General features: G+C 39.4%; 1 protein-coding gene across 3 annotated transcripts in view; it reads left to right on the forward strand.

Annotated features, from left to right (window-relative positions):
* The window catches only part of SACS (sacsin molecular chaperone), a 58,244-nt gene that overhangs the window by 18,302 nt on the left and 27,057 nt on the right, over positions 1–12,885 (forward strand). For 2 of the 3 annotated variants that reach the window (XM_086881825.1, XM_086881826.1), the window contains 3 exons: positions 5,296–5,446; positions 7,987–8,074; positions 10,582–10,667. In XM_086881825.1, the coding sequence (XP_086737951.1) occupies positions 5,296–5,446; positions 7,987–8,074; positions 10,582–10,667 (325 nt within the window). Of the gene's footprint in view, positions 1–4,763; positions 5,081–5,295; positions 5,447–7,986; positions 8,075–10,581; positions 10,668–12,885 lie in introns of those variants that run through there. The other variant, XM_086881827.1, reaches the window with a different exon arrangement.

Raw genomic sequence — 12,885 nt, forward strand, 5'->3', positions numbered from 1 at the left:
TCTACTATCTGATGAAGAGAGAGATGCAGAAGTGCTTGAAGTTGTGCTTTTTCACAATTATTAAAACTACTTGTCTTGTTTTTCCTTCTATTTTATATTCTAGTTTTCTCTAAATACAAAGGACTCTGTTCACTGATGCCTAGAAAATGTTATGAAACTTTGGAGCTTTATTAGATGCAGTAGTCAGAAAAAATAGGGATCAGTAAGTACTACTTAAAATGTTTAATGCATGTGTAATCTAGGCCATTTTAGTTGCTGAATTGATTTTCCTCAGTGGAGAAAGATAGTAGCTTCATTAACTCTGAAATTAAAATAGGAAAAATGTCTTAAGGTAGCTTTGGTGTCTTAACCCTAGCTTTGATAATTTGATGAATATGCCCTAAATGGAGGAAAAAAAAAACCTAGGCTTGGATTAATGAATGTGTTTAGGAGCCTACATTAGGCCCTGAAATCAACTTGCAAATTTAGGCTCTGCTCTTTTGATGTTTCAAGGTTAAAGCAAGTGTTCTAAATCTGTCCCTTTTATTAGCACCAAAGGCCAAAAGAAAATACCACCAGTAATTGAACATATTGCATATTAAAAAGTGTATGCCAACAACAGCTCTTGCAACACTGCAGTCCCTCCTATTGCAATCCCTAAAGAGCAATTGAGGAGTTTATTTTTAGCATTTGATATAATCTTTTGCATAAGTTGAAATGTCAAACATTTTGAACTGGTATTTTGTTATTTGTGCCATCTGGAACTGAAAACTGATTCTCAGCAATTCAAATTTGTGGAATAACAGTTACTGCTCTATAGCTGAGTTGTCTCTTCAAGGACTTAGCTTAAAGGAGTATTTTCTTAAAGGTGGATCAAAGAGGAAATTTTATGTCAGCATCTGAGATTTTGAAATCTTGTAATTTATTTTTCCCTTCTTGCTTTGCTCTTTATTTGCAAAGAATAAACTAAAACAACTTTTATAGGTCTTTTAAGAATTTAGAACTTGCTTAGTGCCACAAAGGAGCTCATTTGAACACTAAAGCAAATCACAGAGGGATCAAAATCTTAAAATGAAAATAAATGTCTTTTCTTGGTCTCTCTGCCCCTAAAGTTTTGCTTGTTTTTAGTTGTATTCAAAAGTATTCTGTTCTGTTGATATTTGATATTTAGAAACATCTCAGCGTGAAAAAGGAATAAGATACTACTTTGGTTCTTCAAAGTTTGATGAAGCTATGATCGTGTTGATGTTTTGCTTAGAAAATGCTAATAATGGTTTCACATGAGGGGTGCAAAGTAAGAGTATTTATTTATACTCACTGCACTAATCTAAAATAAATAGTTTCATCAAAAATACAAATTGAGTAATAGATCTGAGGAAAAACGAGATATTTTTTTGAATCAAGCACTTCACATGCCACAGGCTGGTTTTTTTTTTGGCCATTTGTACTAGATAGAACTCTAGCTAGAGAAAAAATAGATGTTTTCTGTTAGTGGAACTATTCAAATGAAACAGAAACTGTACAGCAAGGGGTGACTTGCCAATGATTAGCACATGTGTCATCAACAAATGGGAGGCTTATTTTCAAACTTCTTGAAAAGGCACTAGTAAGGAAGGGTAAAGTAAGCTCCAAACAGTGACTATAGACCAACACAATCTCTGACTGCTGGGAAATACATACAGTGCAATGTTTAAAACATCTGTTGGTGACATTTAAGGAGCTGATTTAAGAATGAAGGTCAGTGCTTGCTAAGTCATAGAAAGCTCTTCTGTAAGTTTGGTGTGCACTGTCTCAAACCCAGAGGAAGTTGTTGAGTCACTGCTCTTTGCCTGCCAGCACTGCAGAATGTTACTTGCTGTGCTGGAAGCCACTGTGCTGCAGCGGTTTTCCTCTGGCAGGAGTGACCTAGTCATGTCTGTTTCTTATCACACCATACAGCCCTTTTGTAGACTCCATTCCATCTTTCTAATCACACTGACAGGATGGAAGGGACTTGCATCCATCTTTTTCCTGCTACTGCAGTCTTATTTTAAATAATTGGAAATATGAGGTGGTTCTGCAATGCAGAATTTTCTGTCTTCAAGGAAATGTTACTGTGAAAATGGCTTTCATTTTATAAAAATAATTTAAAATTGCAGAGACTGTTAAATCTTTTAAAAATTATTTTTATTGCAGTCCCCTCTTGTATGGGTTATATGACTTCATTCTGAACCAACAGAATTTATTTATAGCCACAGGAGAATTTTCCACATGTATTTTTAAATCTAAATGCTGTTCTGCTTGGAAAAGTGGTTATAAAACTGTTAGCATAGAAAATTCTATATATAATACTAAAAAGCTCTCAAACCAGACCCAACCCTTTTATATGTAAAAGCTGATTGCTTCTTTTTTTATTTTTATTACCCTGAATAGCAAAAAAAAATCCTAACAGGTAAGGTCAATTTTATTTTTTTTTAACATTGTCATGTAAAATAATTTTTAGTAGTTTTGCATAACAAATTTGTACGTGATACCTTGAACTTTGCTAGGAGTACCGTTTCCAAGCTCTGTTTACAAATGGGTGAGATTTTAAAATTTATTTTTGTTGTTGCAAAAATCTGCAAAGCTGGAAGATATGCTCTTTTATTTTTTTTTTTCCAGTCAGTCAGTGTGGTTTGCATATCATCGATTTCTAGGATATTTTTATTTAGATATGAAGAAAAAGAACAGTAAAGAATTTGTGAGAACAGCCATGGCTAATTTCCAATAGCTCAAGAGTCTAAATCCTTTGTTCAGAACCTTGAAAGGTTCCACTTTTGTATTACCAGTTCTCCCCAACTCTTCCCTTCTACTAAGAGGTCACATACTAGACAGAATCTGTAGTACACAAAGTGTTTTTCCTCTAATATTAATGTTAAATCATCACAGGACATAGTTTGTGAGTATGTCTTGTCACGTGATGTGACATAAGGTGGTGAACTTCAGCCTGGGACTGATAGCAGGATGGTCCATGGCCCCGAATGTGTCCCACCATTTAAGAAGCTTCAGAAGGAGGGGTGGCTGTTACTTGAGACAGCCTTGTTCCTCTCCAGGGTCCCATTCAAACAATTGTGCGTGCTTCATAAGATGTTAAATCACCTCTGTGATCCTAAGCAAAGAAGAATAATTGGGTTTTGCCAGTGCAGCTTGGTGGTTCACTACTGGTCTGGAGAGTATTTTCGGAGCTAATATGGATGGAAAAGCATAGGGTTTCAACTCCTTCCATTTTTCCCAGTCACTCTCATGTCCCTTCTGCAGGTATTAAGAAATAAAAAGATAAACATTAACAGATTAGAAATCAACCTTCTCATTCTTTTGGACATAGGAAAAATTCTGTGATGATGAACTCTGAAGGGAAAGTAACAAAGTGGAAAGTTGAAAGGACAAATGATAGAAAAATGAACAAAGTTCTAAACCAAAGCAAAGAGAGACATCTTGCTTATGTTAAAATGGTTTTTCTATTATTTCTGGTGAAAGCATGATCAGACCCACAATATTTTCAAATATTTTTTATGATCCTATAGAATTCAATATACAAATATTGCTGATGAATACAATCAGTTGTTGTAGCACTGGTAATCTGGTTGTAGCACTGGTATCTATCTACTTAGGTACCATGTTGGATCCTGATCCACCTGATCTTTGTGGTTTTTCAGCCTTCTATCAATTTTAGTGGGCTTATTTTTTTCCTTAGCTTGATACATTTTCACAAAGGTTCATTGTGTCTTCTTCCCCTTCCACAGAAACTGTTGCCTTTGGCTGCCAAGCATCAGTTTTAGCTCCCTGTCACTGAGTAAGGTCTTAAATGTTTTTAGTTTAGTTATGGACTGGAATTGAGGACCCGTTGGAATGAAGTGGAACCATTGGCTGGAGGTCTCTAGTCCATATTTTTTGCACAAAGCACAAGGCTCAGTATTGGTTCAGGTCAGTCCTGAGCCTCTAGACAGCTCCTCTGCTAGTGACAGGATTTTCCCTGCTGTTTCACGTGAACCTCCCAACCTACAGTCTGTTCCATTGCTCCTTGTTAGTCTTGCACTACTTAGAAGAGCTCAGTTCCATGGCCTTTGAAGCTGCCCTTCAGGTATATGCAGGATGTTGCCATACTGCACCCTATGGTCTCCTCATCCTCAGACTAAACAACCTAACTCCCCTCACATACTCCTTGTAGGTCATGTGCTTTGGGCCTCTGATCATGTCAGTAACCCTCTGCCTAGGAACGAAGCAAGCTCAAAACAGCACTGTTCTGCTCACGGTATCCGAGACCCAGCCTCATCAGCACTGAGCAGAGACTCACTTCCCTTGATCTGCAAAGCCTGGTATTCCCCAGCTCCTTTGGAGCAGGGCTGCTGTTCAGCCCCTCACTGATGCATAGCCCACGGTCCGGGTGCACAACTTTGTACACCATCAACAGCAGACGTCCTGCTGGCCCCTCCATAAGTTTCTCGAAGTGCCCTCTCAACTCACTGGCATCACAGACAGGCTAAGACTCACCTTTCAGGAGCGAGAGCACTTTCCGTAAGTCTTGAATGGTATGAGGACTTACATCCCCCCTTGGAGATAGGGCAGGATGTGTGACCTCTGACAGGCTCTCCGACAGAGAGCAGAGAAGGTATGTGTCCTTCTGTGTTTTGCATCCTTGACAAAGAATGAAGTTTAAAGGCTGTAACTACGTGTGCTCCATACAGTGATGCCTGAATGCTGTGGATTACGTGAAACACCAGCGTGCTTCCCTGCCGAAGGAGGGATGTGCCTGCGGTACCACCTCTAGATCTCACCCTCAGTCGCGGCTCACGCCGGCCACGCGAAGCTGCGGCTTCTGCCTCGCCCCAGGCGCCCGAGCTCTCTCGCCCGAGGGCCCCGGGGAGCCAGGAAACGCCTCCGAGGCTGAGGGGCCGCCCGGGCCCCCGCCGCCCCTTCGCAACCACGGCCGCCGCTCTTAGGGCGGCACTTCCACCGCTCCCGCCTCCTCCTCCGCCTCCTCCGCGGCGCGGACCTCCGGGCGGCGCAGCCCCACCCCTTCCCCGTGCGGGGAGCGCCGCTGGCGGGGCGGATAGCGGGGCTTTGTGTGCCGCGGCGGCGGGATGTGAGTGCGGGCCGGGCCGGGCTGGGCTGGGCGGGCAGGCTGCGGCATCGGCTCCGCCGCTTCCCCTCGGAGAACGGGACAGGCACCCGCCCGCCCATCGCTGCACCCTGAGGGCTCCGCCGCCCGTCTCGGGCCTCCGCGGTGCCTGAGGGGGAAGCGAGCGGGCATCGACGCTGCGAGCCTTTTCTCATCTGGTGTGTGTCGTGTTGCCGCAGGCTGGCCCGGGTGACCGTCCTCCATGACTGCCTGGGCTGCAGGACCTTCGAGCTGCCGCCGTCCGCGGCCGTGCGGGACGTGAAGAGGCGGATCGACGCGGAGGCCGGGCTGCCCCCCGCCCAGCAGCGCCTGTGGCACCGCGGCAGAGAGGTGAGGGCGGGCGGGGCGGCGGCATCGCCGCGGAGCTGAGGGGAGTCCCCGCCCCGGGGCTTGTGTCCTGCCTGGGCAGCGCGGTGGGTGCGTGTCCTTAGGTGCTCCTCTCGTGGAAAGCACGGAGGTCGTTTGGACGACCCTCACACCGCTCTTGATGGTGCCAGCTTTTGTCATCTGAGTTTTTGTGGCTTTTTTTTTTTTTTTTTTTTTTTTTTTTTCTTTCCCTGAATTTCTCTGTGTTTTATCCTAATTTTTTGAGGGAGATGTTGGAGAGCGCAGAAATTCACCCGAGAGCGCTGGTGTGTTTGTTCTGCCCTCCTCCCTTTGGCCAGTTTCAAGAGCAGAGTTGATATCACAATGAGATGAAAGTGATAAGTTAAAAATTGAGGTCTGGGCGCAGGAGAGAGTCAAAAGAATGACCTTGTTCTTTTGAAGTCATCAGCCTGCTGTCAGTCTTTCAGTACTGCTTCGAGTGCTTCTAGCTGTGCTCCTGGGAAATGGGAACCTGGAGATCTGGTGGGATGGGATGAGTAGAAGGAAGAAGGGAGAGAGAGGAGGTTGAAAATTAATATTAAATAGGGCAAGGGGATTTGCAGAGGTGTAGAGAAGAGAGGGCTCTAAGGAAACCTTATTGTGACCTTTCTATATAATGGGAGCTTTTAAGAAACATGGAAAGCTGCTTTCTGCCAAGGCCTGAAGTGATAGGACAAGAGACAATGGCTTTAAACCAAAAGAAGTTTAGACTGGGCACAAAGAAGAAATTTTTTAGGATGAAGGTGATCAGACACTGAAACAAGTTACCCAGAGAAGTTGTGGATTCCCCATGACTGGAAATGTTGATGTTCAGATTGGATGAAGCTTTGAGAGACCCAATCTATTTCCTGTTTATGGCAATGGTAGGAGTGGGAGTTGAACTACATGGTCTTGAAATGTCCCATTCCAACCCAAACCATTCTACAATATAGGGAAAGTTGGTTGTACTGCTCAGGAATCTTTTAAGAACCTGGGCAACACAAGTAGTCTTTGAGGGCTCAGGTTTGAAGCAAACTGCCTGTGTAGTTTATCTTTTGTTTTCTTGCCTGGTTTTATGTGTCCTTGATTTTGTTCTCACCAGGCCTTCCTGTTTTGGAGGACAGACAGTATCGCTTTCTAAAATTTGCATGGAAGTAAAGACTGGCTGACTAGCCCAGAAAACTTATCTTTTGCAGGGAACAGTCAGTAAGGAGACTGTAGTTGCTATTCTGTTCATGTTTTTTTTTAAATAATAAACTAGAATATATATGGGAATATTTATTCTGTAGTGTAGCAGATTTGAAAATCCTTTATAAACTTTCGAACTCCTGTTTATTGGGATCAAATGATTTTTTAATTTTCTGAGTTGTGGAATATCCATCCGTAAATAATTTTTTTTTCTATGAGAACTGTTGTACAACAACATGTTGTTGATATTTGGTTATTCTATCCCTTTCATGCTTGGTGATGGGTTATATGTATTGCTTTATATTTTAGTGATAAATATTTTAATGATTTCAGAGTAGTTACACCCAATTTTATGTCTTGAGAAAGTTTAAGTCAAGTACAATATTTCTGCAGTTTTACGATAAACCCACTGCTGTTTAATCACAATTTAAAACTGGTGTAAGTAAAAAATAATGTAAGGTTTTTTTCTTACTAGTGTTGTTAAATAATGTTTACATACTCTGGACTAGGGCTGTGTTTTATTAAATGTAGTTAGATTATAATCATCATGTCTGTGTTAACACCGACTGCTTTCTAATGATTTGTTTTTACCATCAAAGCGAGGAAGTAGTCCTAAAATCTAACATAAACTGAGACTAATATAATAATTTTGCATAATTATATTTTAATATAGTTTCTAATGAGTGCAATGGCCTTTTAATTCTGCATTTGTTGTTGCGTGCAGCATATGTCGTATATGAGTCTTCTAGACACACATCATATAAACTAGAATTGCAACAAAACCTTTATGTGTTATGATTACTTAATAGTTTTCCCAGAAGCTGCTAAGGAATGTGTTGCTTAGTTTGCCTCAGTTTCTCTATGATGTGAGGCACTGGAGGTTGGATTAGGTGACTTTCAGTGGTCTCTTCAGCCTTGATCATGCTGTGATGGGTCTGCATGTAGAGGTAATGGAGGATGAGGTGGTCGAATTCTTCAGGGGTGATTCTTTGGCACACTTTTGTCTCTACACAGTGTCTTGCCAGCTGCTTCGAGCTGGTACTGCTTAGTTTAAGCCCCCTATGAAATTGCATACCCAGATGTACTTGTGGAGTATACACAATATGTACTTCCTGTATATGCTAATTTTTTTTGTGGGAAAGCACCTTGCAACAAAAACTGCTTTAGTTTTATGCTTCCAGAACTTCCCTGAATACAAAACTTTTTCAATTGTAGAAATGAGGCCATGGCTTGCTCTTAGTATGCTTCTATAGACATTTTTTCCACCTGATTTCTTTTGGTGCTGTTATTATTAAACCAAAACTTCTGACCAAGATCTGTCTTATTTTTTCTTTCAGTTGTCTGATGGTATCAAGATTACGGATCTTCAGAAGTCTCAAAATCAAGTTTTTCTAGAGCTTCAGTCAAAAGGGTTGAAAGGAGGAGGTATGGAAAATTTTGTCTCTGCTTATAAACTAGAAGCTCAAAGCATTTTCTGATGCAATATGGAGTTAATTGAAATTTTTATCTTCTTTAAATAGGAAGCAGTTATTTTTCATGTAAGTTTCATTCTGCTCTAAAAAAACTAAACTTCTCTTTTTAAGTGCCTTGGTGTTTATTTTTTTTTTCCTGTGATATAATGTGTGGAATTTTGGTTATTGCTATGCTTTGGAATCAATAAAACTTGCCTTTCAGTAGTGTTGTGTTTCTTAGCCTGTTCAAAGCATGTATGTACTGGATTATGGATTTTTAGTGACAGAGGGAAGTTTGTATATTAGGCAGAAGTTCATGTTCACATTCTCTAGAACCTGAAGTGGTTAGAAAACACCTATGAAAATGGTCCTCATGGTTCTATGACATCAAACATTTTTCTTTCTGTTGCCCTTAACTGCTTGCTCTGTTGTTTTGCTGTGTGTAGGCTGTGGTAGACTAAATAAAAAGAGTCTTATTTTCTGCCATGCAAGTGTATAGATAGTAATGTGTAGTGGCCGTAAGAAATCTTTCATGGGAAAGAAAACTTGCTGTATTTTTGTGCCTAGGATTGGAGATTTTCTAAGAGATGTCACTGTAAGTAGTCTATGTCTAGATAAAGTGCTTAACCTTTCCTGGTCTACAGTTCTGATGTAAGTCAATCTAAAACATACTAAAAGGCTTTAGTATCAGCCTTTTGTGTTCATTCTGGAGTATTCCAGCTCAGAGATTTTTCCTTACAGCAGGTGAATGAAGAAATGCTCTGAATTTCTAACTTGGAAGTTTATAGTCTGTAGGACCAAACACATGGGTTGCTGAAGTACTCTGAAGATTGTCCATATACTCTTTGTGTTCATTCATTGCTGGTGTCTGTCAAAGAAATGCATGATCTTTTTATATGATCACAAAATAATTCATGTTGGAAGGGACATCAGGAGGTTTTTACTCCAGCCTGCTGCTCAGTGTGGGCAGCTCTGAGGTCAGACAAGGTCACTTGAGTGTTGATCTGGTTGGACTTGGAAAGAGGATGGAGATTGCACAGACTTTCTGGGCTCCTAAGTGCTTGACTGCCTTTATGGTAGAACAAGTTTCTCCTTGAAATTTTTGGTACCAAATATGACTAGCTCTAATACTCAAGAAAAATCAGTTTAGCCTATAGCCAGAGTAATTGTTGTGACATACATAGACCTCTGCTCTGAAAGAGAACAAAGTCTGTCTTCATTCCTATCACTTCAAAGTTACTTGTCTGTTTTTGTGGTGGTTCCCATGGTGCATGAAATGTGTTGTTTAAACACTTCCACCTATCTGTCCAACTTAGAGAAGATCAGTTTCTTTATTTTAGATAATTTCTGTTGATCAGTTCACCTTATGTTGGAGGTATATATATTGCATATTGACTTTCAAATACTTCTGTATACTGCAAGAATAACAGAAGTTATTAAATACTTCACACATTCAGCTGTCAGTTGCAATTTCTTGCTTAATTTTTCATTAATGCTATTAAGTTATGATAAATAAAGTGGCACAAGAATATTTTAAAGTCAAAATATTTGATGATTTTACTTGATGCTTTCTCAGCAAATAGAACTCCTATTTATCCACTTTTTTCCATTTTGCTTTTTTATCCTAATGTTTTATTCCAGAATATACATAATACATGTGTTTGAGTCTGTCTGCTTCATAAATACATGTATATTCAGAGGAGAGGGAGAGAATAATTACCTGTTAATAAGTTTAAAAGGAAGCTTTTGATGGGGCATCATTAGGGTCTTTTTTCCTTGTGAGGATTGCATCATTGCTATTTGTTTGAAGCACATGTTTTAGAGGTTTGGTTTAGGGAGCTGCCCTTTAGTCTCGGACTGGAGTTTGAAATGAAGAGTATTGAACCTTTCATTTTGTGATAGGCTTTTTCTCTTGGAGCAGATGTTCATAATGCTGGGACTCTTTTCCCTCCAGCATTAGGCCCTGGCAACCCCAAAGCTGGCACCAGGTCCATGCCCAGAGCATGTCAGAACAGGAAGCCATTACAGCCAAACATAAGAGTGAAACTCTTCTGTGCCTGTGTGTGTAGCCCTCAGTAGGGGTAATCACTGCTTGTAAAAGAGTTAGAGCCACTGCTGCCCTGGAATACTGTCCTGCTACTTAGAAAGTAGCAGTCTTTTAGAAGTTGCTACTTTTGAACGTCATGTCCTTGGAATTGTGGTATAATGGTTGCAAAGACTTAGACTCCAAATTTATTTCATCTAGATATCAAGCAGCTTGTTGACTTCAACACCAAGACTGCTATTTCACCTTTTTAATTAAAAGATTTATAATGTAGTATTTTCACAGTTGATTCTGAAAAGGCAAGATTTTACAATAATAGGCCTTGAGTTAATTTAAAGAAATTATTGTTTTCAGTATTTGTTTAGTATTTTTTAAAAATCTGAAATTAAGTGCATAGTAGCATAATACAGTTTTTTTTCCTGTTTGTTTGTTTTTAGGTCGTTTTGGACAAACAACTCCACCACTTGTTGATTTTCTAAAGGACATATTAAGAAGATACCCAGAAGGAGGACAGATTCTTAAGGTAGACAATAAATAAATAGTATTTTTATATGTCATTTAATATGCATGACATAATGCCAAAGTTTAACACTTCCCAACAAATCTTGTGGTTGTTTATCTTATATTCACTGTATTCTAGAAGATATGTTTCTGTTTCTGTGGACAAGGCAAAGTGAGTTGTGTGCTTTATGTGGTTTTTTGTTTCTTTGTTTGTTTTTCTGAGTTTGCTTAGTAGATGATGAATTGTGTCATTTATCATAACTTCCTGTGCTAATGTTTGAAAATGCCAGTTTGATTTTTTTTTTTTTTTAGAGCATTCTGGGGTGATTAGTTGGAACTTAAACTTCTCATGCAGGATGCATCATTACATGGGTGGTAGGAACTTAATTTCCTTAGTGTATGGGAAAACTAGGTTCTAACTAATGGGATTTGATACAGATGTATCTTACCTATCTATACATGCATGCATACAAAACACACAAATACAAATGTTGATAGATGATGACAGATCCTTATGTATGTTGTGTTGTTTGCAACCATGGAACTAGAAGCTGATTACGCTTAGTGGGGAAGCCCAAGATAAGCATATCTTCAACTGTTTTGGCAAATTGCCTCCTGGGTATGTTCTGAGCAGTGTTTGTAGGATGATAATAATAAAAATGCTTACATTTTTATTATTTCTCAGTACTAGTTGCATCTGTAAAATTCATTTGAATTAAGAAGGGTTCAGGTCTCCTCAACATTTAAAACCCAAGCTTTCATTCCAGCATGAAGAAAAAAATTTCCTTAGAAATCAGATAAGTAAATCTAAAAGTAGAAATTATGCTATTTTCATAGTTTACAGTGTAGGGTTAACAGATTGTTGGAGAGAGATTACTACCAGGAATTTTGCTGATACCTTAAAATTTATTTCAGTGTTTTGATTCTTCAGATACAATGCTGTTACAGCTGAACGTAGCAGCTACCCTGTGTGCCACAGCATGAATGCAAGTCTGACTTCACGATGATTGCCAAGCCTAGTATTTAATATTTCTGGAAACTTTGGGCTTATACTGTGTCTTCGTGAAGGACTGTCACGATTGTTCTTTTAGAAGAAGAACTGCATATAAATGTCTTGTAATTCTTTAAACATTTGTTATTTAAGCTTAACTGTGGGTATATTTCTTGCTATTTCATAATACTTCAGAACTGTGTAGAAGTGACAACATAATATGCATTATAGACTGACCATACTGTCAAAAACTGCAAAATAAAAGGGTTATAATTTTGGAACTAGATATTAGATAACTGAGCTTATTTTAGTCTCAGCAGTGTACTTGGATGTAACCTAATCTGAAATACTTGCTGCTAGTTGATGCATTTTTTAAGTACAAGTTCATCTTTCTATCAAGTCTTTTATGTATAACTGAATGAGATTGAAGTGTATGAATACATTGCGTGTGGTGTATCGACGTTGCTTTTCAATTGAACTGAAATACTTGCTTCTGCCAAGCTTGCACACACCCACATAAACATACACACGTGTTTATGTGTCTGGAGCCCTGATACACTGTGGTGATTCAGTGTAAATAGACCATTGTGTGAGGCTGTAATCCCGTAGGTATTTATAATCATGCTTACGTGTCTACTGTTGATGAAAACGGGACTGGATAGGCATATTTTATTAATGCTCGTGTTTACAGACCTGGTTTACTGACATTTGAATTTTCTGTAGCTCTCACCACTGCTACTACTATTTAACAAATAGTAGTAGCAGTCTTAAAACAAGCCTCTTTCCAGTCTGGGTTTCATTCTACAGGGCTGCTGCTCTGTCGGTTCATGACTTAGGGAGTTACTGGTCAGAGCTGTTTTGCAGCCCTTTACCGGAGGGGTGTTAGAAGTGTGAGCACTATGTCCCAGGATTGGTTGGTTCATACTGTGAAATGTTACCTTGAACCTAATTCAGTTGATGTAAAGAAGAGTGCTGTGCATTATCATTTTGTGAATGGTTGCCTTGCTGTTGTTGTACAACTGATTGTAAGGATTTAGCTAATACACTTTGATAAATCTAAAATTCTTCTCACATTTGCCTTGTTTTGAGACTTCTACAGCTCTGATGTAGTAGTAACAGTTTAGTAACTTATTTCTCAGCTTTGTGACTGCTTTTGTATGGTATTTTAGCTCCAAATTCAAATCATATTTATAGTATTTGTCTGAATATTTGTTTTACAAGGATACCTATTCTCATGCAGGTCAAATGG

Source organism: Cyanistes caeruleus, chromosome 3 (genome assembly GCF_971803275.1).
Source record: "Cyanistes caeruleus chromosome 3, bCyaCae1.hap1.1, whole genome shotgun sequence".
Taxonomy (NCBI): domain Eukaryota; kingdom Metazoa; phylum Chordata; class Aves; order Passeriformes; family Paridae; genus Cyanistes; species Cyanistes caeruleus.